General features: G+C 33.6%; 1 protein-coding gene and 1 long non-coding RNA gene across 2 annotated transcripts; both read right to left on the bottom strand.

The window, feature by feature from the left end:
* Window positions 1-4994: 4994 nt before the first annotated feature.
* On the bottom strand, window positions 4995-5917 carry LOC144544749 (uncharacterized). The gene is made up of 2 exons (XR_013508332.1): window positions 5869-5917; window positions 4995-5191 (listed from the first exon to the last, which is right to left on the bottom strand). It is a non-coding gene; the product is annotated as an uncharacterized LOC144544749 (long non-coding RNA).
* A 6268-nt stretch (window positions 5918-12185) lies between these two features.
* Window positions 12186-17083, bottom strand: LOC144544843 (uncharacterized). The gene is made up of 3 exons (XM_078293383.1): window positions 16997-17083; window positions 14704-16596; window positions 12186-14650 (listed from the first exon to the last, which is right to left on the bottom strand). The coding sequence occupies exons 2-3, from the start codon at window positions 16480-16482 to the stop codon at window positions 14333-14335; spliced, it is 2097 nt and encodes a 698-aa protein (XP_078149509.1). The 5' UTR covers window positions 16483-16596; window positions 16997-17083; the 3' UTR covers window positions 12186-14332.
* Window positions 17084-18667: the final 1584 nt, after the last annotated feature.

Raw genomic sequence — 18667 nt, 5'->3', positions numbered from 1 at the left:
ACACAGATGACACATTTATAAAATGATGTGGTAAATTTACATGTTAAAAATAGTAGTAGTGTGCTACTTAAAAAGTAATAAGTTTTCTTGTGCATTTTGTCTGATCATGAGGCGTGTATGTAGTGAGTTACTGCTTTAAGGGCCTTCCATTACTGTGCAGGAGTGCTGTTCCGTAACTTGCTACCCATTTTGCCACAGATGAAACTTGTAGAGAGAATTTGATTTTCTTTTCTTTCTCAATTTGTTGGATTGTGATGGTGTTTACCAACAAATTGGAGTTTGCGGTATGTTGGTACATATTGAGTGCACTAGGACAAAATGTTGTTTCGTTTTTTCTTCTTTAATTTCCATACATGTTTATTCATTTGTTTGGTTTGTGTTGGGCTTTATTAAGATTTTGTTTTGTTTGGCGAATATTTTGGGCTATCTAAATGGCATCATTTCTATTCTTGCATTACGTGATTTAAAAAGGTGTGAAGTCTGAACTTATATTTGATGTTTGGCGCCACGTACAACTTCCTAGACCGCAAGCGAAATTTTCATTACATACGAGAATCGCATTTTGGTCCAATGACAAACACAAATTTTATAAAAATAAATTTAAATCTTGATAACTAACATGTTTTATGTGTAGATTTAGGCTTATCATTTCAAGATGGATCAAGAATTGCCATCCGTTTCAGAAATGTGGAAGGCAAATGGAACGTCTATATGGTGTTCGACCTGGCGGGGTAACTGAACTGAGTTGCAGTTTATTCTTTTTACGTGAAAGAGATTATACATCAACTCAGTCCAAGTAAGACTATCGAATCAAACACCACATAGACGTTTCTTTTGGCCCTCCATATTTTTTAATCCAATGATATATTCTTGATCCATATTTGTTTTGAAATGACAAGCCTAAACCTAGAGATAAAAGATGTTAATTATTATAATTTAAAAACAATGAAAGAAAAATGGTAGTAAATGATTGAATTATGAATTATGTATATCTAGTATTTTAAAATGCGGTTTTGTTCATGCATGTGAAAGGCTACTGCATACCGCATATGCGGTATGCGAACGCATATGCTGATTTTAAAATAAAAATTCACACACACATATATATATGAATCTAGAAAAAATAGTAAAAAAATTTCAAAAAAATGTAAAATTTGGTCCCCAGATACATATTAATATGAAGAACAAGATTAACAGTTTGGATCGGTTATTTGGACTTTAAATCCGGTGATTGATAGTCCAGTGAAAAATATATATCACGACTGCCAAAGTCCATTGCTATTTTATTTTTAGATCCGGACTGTCCAATTAGAATTAGTGAAAACTTGACCTGAGGTGGAATGTTGACTCCTTTAATATGCGTGCGGATTTTGATCGGACAGTCCGAATCTAAACAGAAATATTATGTTAACTTAATTAGGTAATATGAAATCTGATTGTATTCACCTATCACTCAAAGAAAGCCTATAATCTTTTTGTTGTTATTCACTAACCCTTTTTACGTACCTTTTGTTTTTATTTTCTGCGGAACGCCCAAAATTAGTACATATTTAAAATTAGTGTCACTGACTTAAGCGGGCCCACTGACATAATATTTAATTCAAAAAAAAAGTTCCTGTGTTATAAGTTTTTGGGTTCCGCGTATTACGTACACATTATTTTTTGTGTTTATATATATATTAAAATAAGAAATGAAAAGTCGAATTCAAATCATTAATATTAATGTTCTTTTTTACAAAAGATGCAATCATCTAAAATTTTATAATTTCATATTTGTCATGAATCAAATTATTATCATAAAGTGAATTAATCTAGTTAGTAATAATAAATTCATCTTAGGATTGATTTGACCTGCTTCATCTAATATAAGATTGATTAAGATAAAAATGAATTTACAAAGCTTTAGTTTTTATTGTGACACGTTCCTAATGAAAAAGACAACAACAATATTTGAATTTTACATTTAGAGCTTTCTCGGTTGTTACGAGATTTTGCGAGATTGGATTGGGGTAACTCTACTAGAAGAAAATACTCTTTAGTCTCTTGGAGAATTGTGTGCAAAAGTAAAGATCAGGAAGGATTGAGAGTTTTAGATCTTAAGCTTATGAATAAAGCCCTTCTGGCTAAATGGTGGTATCGGTTTCTAGATAATTCTGTTTCTGGTAAATGGAAAAATATTTTACTAAGTAAATATGGCACTAGAACTTCTCCTTCCCTTTGTTCACCATTTTGACGATCAATCCTAAAAGATCATGTGGTTATCAATTTAGACTTAAATAAAGAGATAGATAATGGAAAAACAACTTCCTTTTTGTTAGATAGATAGTGTAGTGAACATACCTTAAAAGATCAATTTCCAAATCTTTATTCTATTGTTACTGATATATTTATTTCTGTGGCCGGGCATTTTCTACTTCTCATTTAAGTTTGTCTTTTCAAAGGCAAATAACTGATATTTATAGGACTGAATTGCTTGCCTTGCATCACAAATTTCAACATTTTACTTTATCTTCTCATTTGGATGATAGATTGGTATGGAGGTGGTCACAAGATGATCATTTCACTGTTCATTCTTTTTATAAATGGTTAGAATATGGTGGTATCCCAAATTCTGAATATGATACTATTTGAAAATCTCACATCCCTTTAAAAGTCAAAATTTTTCTTTGGCTCGTCCGACGAGATAAAATTCTCACTAAGGTTAACTTAGCAAAAAAGGTTGGCTATGAGATCTTACTTGTGCATTTTGTGACCAACATGAGAGCGCTGACCATTTATTTATACACTGTTCGTATGTTCGCTTGATTTGGAATTGGATTGCCACACACAATTCATTTAACTTTATGTGTAATTCTTTAGATGATTTATGGTTACTTGATGCTTCTATCCCCTTAAATGATAGATTCCTTGTAGAATTGTTAAGGGGAGTTATCTCATAGAATGTATGGTTAGAAAGAAATAGAGTTATTTTTAATGATAATATTACTCCCATTTCTGCTAAATCATTAGGATTTAAGATAATCTCTTTAGCTACTTTTTGGTGTAAGTCTAGCTCTGACAATTCTTACTTAAAATTAAGTCTAATGCTTCCATGTGATGTTAAGGATCTTCCAGATCAGATACTGGAGGAAGAGGAGAAGTCAATCCAAGCTCTTGGAGCTGGCAACCCCCCAGGTCATATGTCTGGAGACGACCCATCGGATAAGGATTTATTGGATTACTAGTCTCCTAGAATGTGATTGATTTTTGAGATTTTCATTTGCTTAGTATTTCATTTTGTTTGCACATTAGCTTTTGATGTGATACTATTGCTACTTGTATACTTGTATGTCTGTGGATGTTGACTTGCTGTATGACTTTTCATATTTGATATTGGTAGCTATTTTTGATACCAAATCAAGTATGCTTGATTTCTATGAAATCGGTGGTTATACCACTATTTTTCATATTCATAGGTATGTATAGGAATACTTTTAAAATGAATGTTTAGTTGTATCGTTCAGAGTAATTGTGAGAAAGATATTCATTAAAAAAAAATAGTTACTAAGTAAGAAAATTACTTAATAAACAATACTATTTAATTAATAGGAGTGTTTTGAGGTTAATTAGTTGTTAGTTTTAAATTAATAGTAGGAGTGTCTCATCGTCGGACTATATATTAGAGGCATCCTTATAATAGTAGGAGTGTTTTGAGGCTAGTTGTTAGTTTTACATAATTTAAGAGTATCACTTTACAAAATTCTATATCAAGTTTTACAAACTTTAAAACATAAAATTGTAGTTTTTAGATGCAGAAAATAATTAAAGATAAAATTCATACTTTAATAATTACTAGTTATGCTGACGTTAACATACTTCAAAACAACATTTTACAAAGTTATTTCGTAAGGTTTATAGTCTTCAAAACAATTGAATGTAGCCATTAGCTCCAGATCATAAAAAAGAACATTTTGAAATTAATTTACGTGCTTACATACTTCAAAGAAACGCTTTACAGAGTTATGGTTCCCAAACTTATAATGAACAGTTTACAAATTTAAAAGTGGTCTTGATTAATTAATTGTTAATTCTGAAATTAACTCAACAAATCAATACAAGCAAGAGGATTCTTTTTATTATAATTATTTTTTAGTCAATACAACCCATGTGTCCACTTGAAACAAAATAATAACTATTCCCTAGTACAATTTCCAATTTAGAATAAACAATAGAACAAGTCATTGACAACAGGTCACTACTACAGAATAAGTGATTGTACACGGACATAAATAGGAGAGCTACACGGATTTCTTACCGTGTGGAATGTGAGGGTTTAGAAATCCCTGAATATTTACACACGGATATTTACCCGTGTGCGATTATCGAGAGCTACACGGATTATTACATAAACAACCGTGTACAAACGCTTGCCAGCGTCGCTCTCAAAATAACCGAGCTACACGGATATTTACATAAACAGCCGTGTATGATTACTCTTTCTACGCGGACATTTAGCTAAATGTCCATGTACAATTACTCTTTCTACACGGATATTTAGCTAAATGTCCGTGTAGCTCTCTTATTTTTTTTATATGTTTAAATACCTTTCTACACGGACATTTAGCTAAATGTCCGTGTACAATTACTCTTTCTACACGGATATTTAGCTAAATGTCCGTGTAGCTCTCTTATTTTTTTTTATATGTTTAAATACCTTTCTACACGGACATTTAGCTAAATGTCCATGTACAATTACTCTTTCTACACGGATATTTAGCTAAATGTCCGTGTAGCTCTCTTATTTTTTTTTTATATGTTTAAATACCTTTCTACACGGACTTTAGTTAAATGTCCGTGTAGAATTATTTTTTTTTTCAATTTTTTTTAATGTTTAAATACCTTTCTACATGGACTTTAGTTAAATGTCCATGTAGAATTGTTCTTTTTTTCCCATTTTTTTTTTGTGGCTAGCTTCTAATTTTGTTAGCCATTTAAAATTAGAATTCCAAAACAGAGAAACATTAAACAGAGGTCTTTTAAACTCATAATTCCAAAACTATACAACAGTATAAATAATTTATGTACACTAAATTATACAAAATTATACAAATCCATATTGAGCATTACAAAATTTAAATTGAAACTGCCTTGTCCACATACATCTGACATCGTCAATTTGCTCCTTGGTGTAACACTTTTGCTTTGGTCCATACTACAATTATAATTTGGTATTAGTTAGTAACAAGAAAAGGTAGAAGATTACAATTCATGCAACATATATATATACAAAGCCTTTTGTACATGCAATCTCATGTGATAAAACATAACATATACTCCTTAGGATCCAATACAATGTTTGTATAAAAGTTATATCCTTACCACTTAGTAACCACATGATCAAGCTTTGGCCCAAAATTCAGTAAGTTGGGCTCAAATTGCCAAAACTCTTGGTTATGATCTAGTTTGGACCGAAATTTCATACAAACTAAGGCGTATTAGATCCAACATATCAAAAAAGGAGCTCCCATGTGATCCATGACATGATGCCTCTTGGTTAAAGGTCTCCAACATATTGCATCTCCAATAAGAATCCATTGATCAACATATATGTGCATACATAATAGGGAATAAAAATTCTCCTTTAAAATTTTCATCCAAAATTATAAGAAAATATTTGTATATAAAATTAGTTGAATCTGTCTAGCTTTTATACGAACCATTGAAAATCAATTTCGTAAAAAAAATTTATTGCATCTTATATGAATTTACGATGGCTCTGATACCAAATGATAGTCTTAATAATTCATGACGTGTTTTGCAATTAAAAAAACACAAGCAATCCATAATCTGTAAATTCAAAATAAAATAGCAAAGTAATTTAAATCTTACAGTTCTGAAGTGCAGACATCTTTAGGCGGAAGCGTTAGTACTGATCTTCAACGATTTTTCTCAGATCTGATGATGGAGACGTTAGACGTTTTCTTTACTTCTCACTTTCAAAAAATGGTCCACATTACACTAATTATTTACATTATCTTAATAAATCAAGCATGCATGCATTAATTAATAATTGACCTAAATAAGCAATAATAAGCTAGTAACAGAAAAGAGAAATATATATATATACATGACTAAGCTTAGCAAGATAGAGAGGAGAAATACAAATTAACTTCAAAGATCTCAGATCCTAGCTCTTTGTTCACAGAAATCAGAATGAAACTTCAGGAAGGAGAGAGAGAGAGAGTATTAATTGATCAAAACGGCGCTGCTAGAAGGAGGTCTTTTATATAACCAAAACCCTAGAATAACCTTTCTACACGGATTTTTTTACTTAAAAATCCGTGTAGCTCTCTCAAGGCTTTCTATACTGTTATTTAAACAAAAAACCGTGTACAATTTTCACCTTTCTACACGGCTCTTTATTAAACGTCCGTGTTGCTCTCTCAAGTTTTCTACACTGCTATTTAAACAAACATCCGTGTACAATTCTTACCTTTCTACACGGTTCTTTAATAAATATCCGTGTAGCTCTCTTAAAGCTTTCTACACTGTTATTTAGATAATAATCCGTGTACAGTTCCTAATAAATGTCCGTGTAGCTCTCTCAAGGCTTTCTACACTGATTCTTTAATAAACATCCGTGTAGAGATCCTACAGATATTTCGGGCTTCCAAAAAATTACAATTTCTCCACGGTTTTTAGGTAAAATTATCAAATCCGTGTACAATGTGCAGTGTACAATGACCATTTTTGTAGTAGTGGGTTTGGTATAAAATTAAGGAAAGCCCATGTGTCCCACTTGTGCAGGTTTTGTAGGTATAGAGTTTGTGTATATAGATATATATAGAGAGAGATGGGCTATGGTGCATTGTAATGCATGGAGGGGTTTGTGCATTGGACTATAAATCTAAAATTTATAGTCCAAATGGCCGATCCAAACCGTTCATCTTGTTCTCCATATTAATATGTGCTTGGAGACCAAATTTTACATTTTTCTGAATTGTTTTACTATTTATTAAGTATTTTACAAAATTGTTGATCCAACGGTGGCCGCTGATTTTACTGTTTTGTTAAGCCACCGTTGGATTAACAATTTAGTAAAATACTTAATAAATAGTAAAAAAATTCAGAAAAATATAAAATTTGGTCTCCAAGCACATATTAATATGGAGAACAAGATGAACGGTTTGGATCGGCCATTTGGATTTTAAATTTTAGATTTATAGTCCAATGCACAAACCCCTCCATGCATTACAATGCACCATAGCCCATCTCTCTCTATATATATATATATATATTTCATAATCTCATGTTTGCTAGCACAGATAGATAACAATTTACATTTCATTATAAATCATTCCAATTAGCACATAATTTACAAATTGAATTGTGTATTTACTACAGCAGTATTTCATTTCATGTGTATTCCTTAAATATAACGTATATCTTCTTTTAATATTACAAATATTATATGTATCAATCTTAAATATGAAGTTCTCATATTTATCCATCTAAGAAGTTCATATACCTAATAATCTTTCATTTACCCGAAACCGAGAGAGTAATTTTTAGGGGAAATTAGATTCATGCCATCCCAAAACTTCAAATTTAGAAATATGTCACTCCAAAGTTTTGATTTTGTTAAATGCCACTCCAAACCTCACTTATTAAGATCCATGCCACCAATACAATATGAATGTATAATTTTAATTTAACAAATTACATAATAATTGAAGTTACCAAAATAACCTTGATCCAAAACCCTCCTCTCCGCCAGAGCCACCAACGACGACAGAAACACCCGACGTTCACAAAATGACGCCTCTAAGGTTCTGTAATAAAGAACTAGACTGTTCCATCTCGACAGAATCAAGCATATTCTTCGCTCGGTCAAAGTAGTCCATTCTGCTAAAGCACTCAAGCAGAGACATCCTGAAACATTGGATACGATCCTACGCCTACCCAGAAGAGGGCCATTTCCTTTCCCAGCCAGAGCGGACACACCAAATAAGCTAATGAACAGAGTCCTGCAACCTACGCCAAGCAAGCGATCTAACTAGAGAAGTGAGACGTGACCAACTTCGTTGTTTGATCTTGCCCATATTCTAATAAATAGGTTAATGACTGCAGCCCAGATCTTCTTTGCTTGCTCAGAGGTCCATAAAGTGATTTTTATTCGTTATATTTCTTTCAGGAGTTTTATGCTTCTAATTAAGTACTTGAGTTTCAATTTGTCCCAATTTTTCCTTCAAAAAAGTTTTCATGCGAAGTGTAAGAAACCAGCAAGTACTCGGCAAGGAGGCAGACGAAGAAATGATGCACAAATGAAAAGAACGACGGGTGAGGGTAATCTTTAACCATTTCTTTTGTTCGGATCCGATCCCATTAAGGGTGTAGAAATGAAAGAGTGAGGGTATTTGTGGAATATACGAAAATACCACTCAAAATATAACAAATTTTATTTATTTTTAATTAGAAATGTATAATAATTTGGTAATGGTGGCATGAATCTTAATAAGTGAGATTTGAAGTGGCATTTAACAAAATTAAAACTTTGGAGTAGCATATTTCTAAATTTGAAGTTTTGGGATGGCATGGATCTAATTTCCCCTAATTTTTAATAAAAAATTCTTAAAAAATAGAATTGGATTATGTTCAAAAGACTTTGTATAAATTTTATCTAATGCTAGATCCAAACCATCCGATCTACTTCAAGATTGTTGTATACAACTGAAAATTTAATTAAATTAAAAGGTCCTGTTTATTAATCTAAACCGTCCGTACAAGTTTTGTCACCGAAGGAACGGTTTAGATCCGGTTCTCAATAACACCTCGCCTAATATTTTTTTAACGGAAACCCCACCCTGAAAAGATCCATATGAGAACTTTGAGTCTTTGACCCTCGGAAAAAAAAATCTTACCCTTACTTGTGTTTTTAGATATGATACGGATCGGGTAAACGGATAAAAGAGTGACACCCCTAGTTATGTCCAAAAGACTTTGTATAAATTTTATCTTATGCTAGATCCAAACCATCCGATCTACTTCGAGATTGTTGTATACAACTGAAAACTTAATAAAATTAAAAGGTCCTGTTAATCTAAACCGTCCGTACAAGTTTTGTCACCGAACGAACGGTTTAGATCCGGTTCTCAATAACACCTCGCCTAATATTTTTTTTAACGGAAACCCCACCCTGAAAAGATCCATATGCATGAGAACTTTGACCCTCGGCTTGGATCATTAATAGGTAACATGCTGTCTGTAACACACAGTTGACATGCAATACAAGTTGAGTAAAAGTCATACTTCCAAATTAATTTCAAATCATTTTACTTGTCAGAACCCTATAATTAAAAAAAAAATTGCCTAATTGTGCATTCTCTAAAAAATTTCGCAAAAATATAATGGAATATCTTATTACATATAGTAGGAGCTGTATTTGATGATTTCATCCATTTAACCATTTACAGCTCTTCACAGCAAAGAGTAAAGAAAGTCATGGAGATCCATTCCATGCTTCCTCTCTTAATTTCAATTATTCTCCTTTGCTATTGCCCTGGTTCTCTTGGCACATACACTCCTTTTGTTTACTGCCTTGTAGCGGATGAACCTGACTATACCATTGGAAGCACTTATGAGTCCAATCTGCGACACCTTCTTAAAGGTCTCCCTCTAAACGATTACTTCTACAATGCGACATATGGCAAGGCCCCTGATCAAGTCTACGGCCACACAATGTGCTATGCTGATGTCAGCTTCGAAGCATGCAACATTTGCCTGTCTGAAGCACTGGACATCATAACTGATGCGTGCCGCTACAAGAAATTGGGAATTGTTTTGGTTGATGGATGCACTATTCGATATTCATATGCTCTTTCTAATGCCAGCAACAACAATGTGATGTCACTTTGTGGACCGAAAGTGCCTTCCAGTAAACCGAAGAAATTGGCCGAACCAGAAATATTCAAAGATATTTTTCGGCAACTCACTGATGGTTTAGCCAACAATGCATCTAGATCACCTCTGAGATTGGCAACAGGAAAAGCGAAGTACACGTTGAGTGCAAATATGTATGTGCTTGTTCAATGCACGAGGCAACTTCCATCCGATGAATGTCAAATGTGTGTTGGTAATCTGACTAAGTTTGGACTCGAAACATGTCTAGGCGACACTTCTATTCGAACTGATCTGGTTTTTCAGACAGTGAGTTGCTATATGAGGTTTGCACTGAAACCTTTCTACGTGATTCCAGAAGTACATCCACCATGGTCAAACTCCAGTATTTCTCTCTCTCTCTCTCTCTCTCTCTCTCTCTCTTCTCTCTCTTTCTCTTTGAAATCTTGACAGTGGTTGCCAAGTGGATCTCTCTCTCTCTCTCTCTCTCCTCCCTCACTCTATTTTGAAAGTTTTGGCAGGGGCTGCCAAGGATTTCTCTCTCTATCTGTCAACATTTTTTGGGGATTTGTATGTTTGTTTTGCCCAATTTTACTGTCATTGTGAGCTCTACTAATTTTGAATTTTTTGTAGGCCAGAGTTCAAGGGAGACAATTTCTACTTGTATATTCCTGATCGTTATCGGTTGCTTGTTGGTTCTAGTGGCAGACATACACCTTTGAAGAATCGCCACCTATTGTATGAGTTTATATTCAAATACACAAATTAATGTTTTTATTTTTCGTACACCAAGATAAAGTTTTGGCAATTTTACTCTTTCTCATTTTTTCCTTTTCCCTCTAGCTTAATGGTACATTTTGTTTGTGGTTATTTTCTCTACGGATCTTAATCCATTTTTACCTCACTCTGTAAAGGCTATAAGATCATTTCAAATTTATAAAATATCTATTTTAACTTTTATTAGAAAAAAAAAAAAAACAAATATGTAGAATGTTTTAGAAAAATATCAGTCTTTTAATTGGTCATTTCAGATGACAAATGAGTAATTTCTCTGATTCTAACACTTACACAAGCACATACCTAAATGTTACAGTGTAAGCATGAGAAGTACAAAAATTACCCATTTATCCTCACAAACTGTCTAATTAGAAGATTCGCATTTTTCTAAATGATGCTACATATTTTATTTCAATAAAAGGTAAAATGGATATTTTTTTAATTTAAAATGAGTTTTAATAAAAAAAGACAATAAAATGAGTAAATTTATCATTTTTGAAATTTAGAAGGGCAATTAACTAGAGGAGGGTTCAAATGCACCATATCTTTCAAATTCTTTTTCTCCGTTTTCAAAGTCCAAATAGTCAATCCAAACCGTTAGATGCAATCTATATATTAAGATGTGCTTGGAGACCAAATTTTACATTTTTTGGAATTTTTTTAATATTTATTAATCCACTTTGAAAATCACTGATTTTACATTTTCTGGACCATTGGATCAGCGATTTTCAAAGTGACTTAATAAATAGTAAAAAAATTCCAAAAAATGTAAAATTTGGTCTCCAAGCAAATCTTAATATGTAGATCGCATCTAACGGTTCGGATTGACTATTCGGACTTTGAAAACGGAGAAAAAGGATAGGGTGCATTTGGGTGCACAAAAATTTGGGTGCATTTCAACCCTCCTCAATTAACTATGATTTTATGAACTTTTAAGGGGACGTGTAATTTCAAAATTTTCGAGTATATAGAAAATTCAGAATTTTTATTGTTTTAACCATATTGAAACAGTGATCTTAGAAAATGGATATTTTTCTGAAATTATGCTTGTGTAAGCATCAGAATCACATAAAATACTCATTTGTTCTCAAAAACCAACCAATTAGGATATCGACATTTTCTTTTTTAAAAATGCTCCATATTTTTTTTAATAAAGGATAAAATGGACATTTTATGAATTTAAAATGAATTTTAATAGAAAAAACAATAAAATGGGTAAAAATTTGTGAGTTTTTGAAATTTAAAAGAATAAATATAATATTATGAACTTTAGAGGTGCAAATACATCTAAGTATTTGAGGAGTACACATGAAATTCTTCCTAAGAATTAATAGTCAAATGATGTACAGAAGAATCAAAGACAAACTACATATTGACACACAGTTATGACCACACGAGATCAAAGTTCATAACAGCTTTGTAAAAGGTTTCATAATGACTGTTATGGTTAATCTTGCGATCAACTTCTTATAGCTATTTTTTTGCTCCCATCAGATTAATTTGATTTTTCAAACTAAGAATAAATACAAATATTGTCCTCAATATTTCTCATATTTACATTTCATTACAAAGAGACCATTACTTGTTCATCAAGTACAAAACCATAGATCAATTCAAAAATATTACTCTTGGTATTTCAAGTAAAAATATTGTAAATACTCTGAAATTGAGCCCCAAACATTCTAAAATGTTTTCTATACATGCCCCCATATACTTTCCAAGCAGAAGTTTTACGTGATTGACCCCCAAAATTTAAAATTCTGCCCCTGCCGAACGGTACCGGTGGTACAGGGCAACAGAAGAGTTGCCATTACTTCACAATACAAATATTCAATAGAAGTGACAGACACTTTGGTTTTCTCCATTATTTGGAGAGAAGAGTATTCCTCTACTGCCACAAACTGAACCCGCTAATGTTCTGTAAACTGGAATCCGAATCGGAAAACTACAAGATATATACCATAAACACAAACTGAACCTGTTGCACATGTATATACCATTTCTACCCACTTAATGTTGAACTGCAACAATTTCCCTGGGACCATATTCCAAATATCTGAAACCCCAACCCGCGATTTTCCAACATTTTCTGCAACTCTAGGAGCTGATGCAACCTTATCGATTTCCGACCAGAACCCAATATGACAAGAAAAAAGTAAGAAAAAATTACCTATAATAAAAGAAGCGACTTGGGTAAATCGTAATGGGACAAACTACGCTTACAACCTTTCAGCCTTCACAGAGGCATTTTCTCAAACACCTTCTATGCACTGTAGTATTTTATTTCCCAATTGTAGGCTTTTTCTTCGAGCCATCCCCCTTTGGAAATACAGAAATAATAATTAGTGAAACAATAAACTCTCCCCAATGCTTAACGCCCATTTGTTCTCTCTTTCTTACCTTCTCATGTTTCCATGCTTCTTTTGGAGTCGGGGCATCCTGACTTGATATCCAGGCTTGGTTTGAGGCTACTAAAAATTTCCTCCATTTTGCATTCAGTGTGTAAGAATTTCCTTCTTTCTACATATATCTTTAACAAAATTCACCTGACAAACTAATAGGAATCCCAGTAATAAACCTCTTGAAACCGCGAACCTGGAACAATAACAGTACCTGGTAGGTACAGTAATTTATGCCTTTCAGGCGGTGTCTTAACTGCATCCGAAACCTGTCTCGACTTTCACCAAAAATCCCTCAGGCTCGGGGTCAAAGTATAAGAAAGAAGTAAGAAAAATTACCAGCAATAAAAGAAACGAGTTGGACTAATCACAAAAGGACGAACTGTGCTCACAATCTTTCAGACTTCACAGTGACATTTTCTCAAACACCTTCTATGCATTGTAGCCTTTTATTTCCCGATTCACTTCATTGCTTTTTCTTTGAGCCACCCCCCTTCGAAAAAATTAGAAATAATAATTAGTGAAATCGTTCTATTTTCTTCATTTAACACAATGAGGATTAGAAAACTGTAGCAAAGAGTCATCTATTCCATGATTTATAGTAGATTTGTTCCCACTAATTAAAGGGGACTGTACTAAAGAGTAACAGACTGGTCAAGATAACAGTAGTACATAAAATTCCATGGAAATGCTTTTGGGAGATTGTAATTATCTTCATGGAAAGGAAAAATAAATCAAAATGACATTGCAGCAAAAAGTACTGACAAGATTAAGTTGTGAAATACCTTCTGACAAGGACCATTTTGATCAAGTTGTGAAATACCCTTCTGGTATCTCAAAGTAGCAAAAGGTAATCAAATTCCAGTTTACAATTGTCCAGGCTCGGTCAAATTACTATTACTTTCCATACACATCTTGTTTACATGCACCTTATACTAGTTAACATCTTACTTTATCTGTTTAATTAATAAATGAACAGGTATAACCAGAAGACCAAAACTAGTATCAAATTAAAAAAAATTAAAAGAAAATTCTGAAATACCGAGTAGAAGAATTATGTAAAACCACAAGACCAAAATAAATCAATAGAAGCTTTAAAATGATGCTTAAAATCTTTAAAGTAGCAAGAAAAAAGAAACTCAACCATAATAACTAATGAGTACATTAATCTACACAACAATTAAGAAAATAATGAATCAAAATAGCACATTATATCTGTTTCTATTAAAATAAGCAAACCAGCTTATACCATTCCAAAAGTGTTCTCAATTAATTTCATTTTACTTGCATATTCCACCTATTCTTAACAGCACATCAGGCTCAAGGAAGGACTTTAGAATACTATAGGTCACGACATCAGGCTGATGCCCTTTAGAAATAATGTCATTTAGAATATCCACTGCCTTTTCAATTTCACTTTTCTTGCACAGCCCATCAATAAGAGTGTTATCGGTCACGACATCAGGCTCATGCCCTTTAGAAATCATATCATTTAGAATATCCATTGCCTTCTCAATTTCACCTTTCTTGTACAGCCCATCAATAAGAGTGTTATAGGTCACGACATTAGGCTCATGCCTGTGTATAGGGTTTAGCATTTAGGGTGAAATTGAGGCGGCAATGGATTTTGTACATGACATGATTTCACCTATCTTACACATCTCATCAATAAGGATGATGCTCTTTGGAAATCAGGCTCATGCCCTTTAGAAATCATATACTGTACAAAATCCATTGCCTTCTCAATTTCACCTCTCTTGCACAGCCAATCAAAAAGAGTGTTATAGGTCACGGCATCAGGATCATGCCCTTTGGAAATCATGTCATGTACAAAATCCATTGCTTTCTCAATTTCACCTCTCTTGCACAGCCCATCAATAAGAGTGTTATAGGTCACGACATCAGGATGATGCCCTTTAGAAATCATGTCATCTACAAAATCCATTGCCTTCTCAATTTCACCTTTTTTACCCAAGCCATCAATAAGAGTGTTGTAGGTTATGACATTAGGCTGATGCCCTTTAGTAATCATATCACGAAATATATCCATCGCTTTCTTAATTTCACCTTTTTTACAAAACCCATCAATAAGAGTGCTGTAGGTCACCACATTAGGACGACAGCCTTTAGAAATCATATCATGTAGGAAATCCATCGCCTTCTCAATTTGACCTTTTTTACACAACCCATCAATAAGAGTGCTGTAGGTCACCACATTAGGACGACGCCCTTTAGAAATCATATCGCGTAGGAAATCTATCGCCTTCTCAATTTCACCTTTTTTACACAACCCATCAATAAGAGTGCTGTAGGTCACCACATTAGGACGACACCCTTCAGAAATCATATCATGTAGGAAATCCATCGCCTTCTCAAGTTCACCTTTTCTACACAACCCATCAATAAGAGTACTGTAGGTCACAACACTAGGAGCACACCCTTTAGAAATCATATCACCTAAAAAATCTATCGCCTTCTCAATTTCACCTTTTTTACACAGCACATTAATAAAAGTGTTATAGGTCACCACATCAGGACGAATCCCTTCAGAAATCATCTCGCGTAGGAAATCCATTGCCTTCTCAAAATCACCTTTTTTACACAACAAATCTATAAGAGTGTTGTAGGTCACCGCATTAGGAGCACAATCTTTAGAAATCATATACTGTAGAAAATCCATTGCCTTCTCAATCTCACCTTTCTTGCACATCCCATTGATAACAATCGAGTAGGTCACAACATTGGGTCGGCATCCAAGCTTCGGCATTTTGTCGAGCACCATAATTACAGCCTCACCTATCCTATTCATGCGACAGAGGGCTTTGAGTATTGGAAAAAAGATATAAACATTAGTTTTGTAACCCTCTTTGAGCAACCGTCCGAGGAGACCAAACATTAGGCTGACCCGATTCGTTTGCGCACAACATTCCATCATGATCCGATAGGTGTAATTATTAGGATAGATTCCTTCATCTTGGGTTAAGCAGGTGAAGAAGGAAAAAACAAGGTTGATTAAAGTTTTGGTGCGAACCAAGGCGGAAAACAACTTATTGAATTCACGGATATCAGCTCGAGTATCCAATAGCCGATTGAACTGGCGATGAGCCCCTTTGACAGTAGTGACATCCGCCTTCTGTTGCTTCCCTTTCTTACTTTTCCCCGCCTTCTGCTTCTTCTCCTTCCTTTGCTGCTGAGGTGGCATCTCAATCTTTCCAAAAAGATAGTCAAAATTGATGTTAATGGGGGAATTAGTAGTAGCAGGTGGTGGTTTTGGTTTGTTGGTTATTATGTGGCATTCAGAATTGGATTGGGGGAACGCATAGCAGACAAGGAAGAGGCCTCGATGAGAAGCAAATTTGAGTGAGGATTGGGATTTGGAGGCCGATGGTGAAAGCGAAGAGGAGGGGGGAAGTGATAAGGCACACACCATTTGATTCTTATTTATTCCTGTGTGGTTCGGTTCTAGTTTTTTTTCAAAAATTCTATCTAACAAGGTTGAGCTTCACTTCCAAATAACAAATTGTGCTTCTATTTTTTACTAATACTGCATTAAAAGAAAATAGCATATAATTAATTGACATATGGCAAGCAATAATGCAATTCGGTTATCAAAATTGTCCGGCCTTAATTACAATATACTGAAGGAATATGAATTTAACAAGCAATTAGAAGGAGCAGCTTTCTATAGCTGTTCACACAACAGCGTACCAAATTGAATTAAAACTGAACAACTAAGTTAACCACATACAAGTAAAGGTACTGTTAAGCTCAATTTGACATAGTTGTGCTCGATTTTACAGATTTACTCTGATTCAAACCCTCATTTCCATCTCCCACAAATTTCGAATCTTTTTAAAAGAAAAACACAAATTTCCTGAAAAAATGCAAAATTGCTAAATCGGAGAGAAAGAGGGAGAGGGAGAGGGAGGAAGGGGGGCGCTTACCAAAAATGGAGAGGAGGAGGGAATGTAGGTGCTCGGTGCTGAAGGAACACTGAAAGTTGAGGAGAGGATGCGATTTAGATGGGGAAGATTGATTCTCCGAGTGGTAAAAGGCTACTGCGGCGATTCTGAGGTAGGGGTGTAAACGGATCGGATCCGGATCGGATAGTGGCTAAACCATATCCGTAACTGTTTTTTATTTTCAATATGAATCGGACATTAGACGGATATGGATATGGATTGAATATTAACTTAATACAGATTCATATATTTGTTTTATATAATAGCGAATAACATAATTTTTTTCATAATATATATTTATTATTTAAATAAGAATAATTAAAATTTAAAATCATATATGTATCCGTATTTATACGGATATTTAAATATTAAATATCTGTATTAAATTTTTGAATATAAATTCAAAGAGCCTCATGTCTTTCATATCTCGTCATACCTCATATTTTATATCTTTTTTTTCAAAATCTAAATTGTCAATCCGAACCGTTCAACATGATATCTATACTAAAATATAATTAGGGATAAAATTTTATCATTTTTAAAAAAAAATTTACTATTTTTTAAAACAGGAGGGTTCAAATGCACCCAAATGCATCCTATTCTTTTTCTCCGTTTTCAAAGTTTGAATAGTCAATTTGAACCGTTAGATGCGATCTACATATTAAGATGTGCTTGGGGACCAAATTTTACATTTTTTGGAATTTTTTTACTATTTATTAAGCCACTTTGATAATCGCTGATTCAATGATCCAGAAAATGTAAAATCAGCGATTTTCAAAGTGGCTTAATAAATAGTAAAAAATTTCCAAAAAATGTAAAATTTGGTCTCCAAGTATATCTTAATATATTTGATCTCTGAACAGATCGTGAGATATCATCACTCAAAAATTGCCCGAACTGCTAAAGGAGCGCTTCTGAGTCCAACTTTGCATCTCTGGTTAACACAGGAAACCATTTTCAAAATTCATGAAAATTGACCGACATGTATTCTTGAGATCGTAGAACAAATCTGTGAAATTTTATTTAAAATCTCTGAACAGATCGTGAGATATCATCACTCAAAAATTGCCCGAACTGCTAAAGGAGTGCTTCTGAGTCCAACTTTGCATCTCTGGTTAACATAGGAAACCATCTTCAAAATTCATGAAAATTGACCGACATGTAGTCTTGACATCGTAGAACAAGTCTGTGAAGTTTTATTTAAAATCTCTGAACAGATCGTGAGATATCATCACTCAAAAATTGCCTAGGCCATTTGAAAAAAGCAAAAAAAAAAAAAAAATTAAATTTTCGGACCGCAAATATTCTAGGCGGTCCGAATTTTTAAATCCAAACAAAAAAAAAAAATTTCGGACCGCATATATTCTCTACGGTCCGAATTTTTAATTCGGGCCGCACAGAATATATGTGGTTTGGGTAGAAATAATTTTTTTCGAAAAACGTGGTTATTTATAATAAAATTATTTATTTTTTGAGTAAAAATAAAAATCTCGGTGCTAGGTGTATTGGATGCTTCTCCAGAGAAGCAAAAATTGGGATAGCAACAGGTAGAGGTGCTATCGGGTTCGGTCGGGTCCAGGTACTATTATATTTGGACCCGGACCCTAAAAGTGTTCGGGTCCAAATTTCGATCCATATACTTATTTGTTTCAA

This window comes from Carex rostrata, chromosome 27 (assembly GCF_964058835.1).
Source record: "Carex rostrata chromosome 27, lpCarRost1.2, whole genome shotgun sequence".
Lineage (NCBI taxonomy): Eukaryota > Viridiplantae > Streptophyta > Magnoliopsida > Poales > Cyperaceae > Carex > Carex rostrata.
Note: the sequence above shows the minus strand (reverse complement) of the source record. Positions and strands in the feature narration are given on the sequence as shown.

Coding starts and splice junctions, on each gene's coding strand:
- LOC144544843 (XM_078293383.1), bottom strand. CDS start 16,482: ATGGTGTGTGCCTTATCACTTCCCCCCTCCTCTTCGCTTTCACCATCG. Junction 14,651..14,703: donor TATTGATGAGATGTGTAAGA/TAGGTGAAATCA, acceptor ATTTCACCCTAA/ATGCTAAACCCTATACACAG.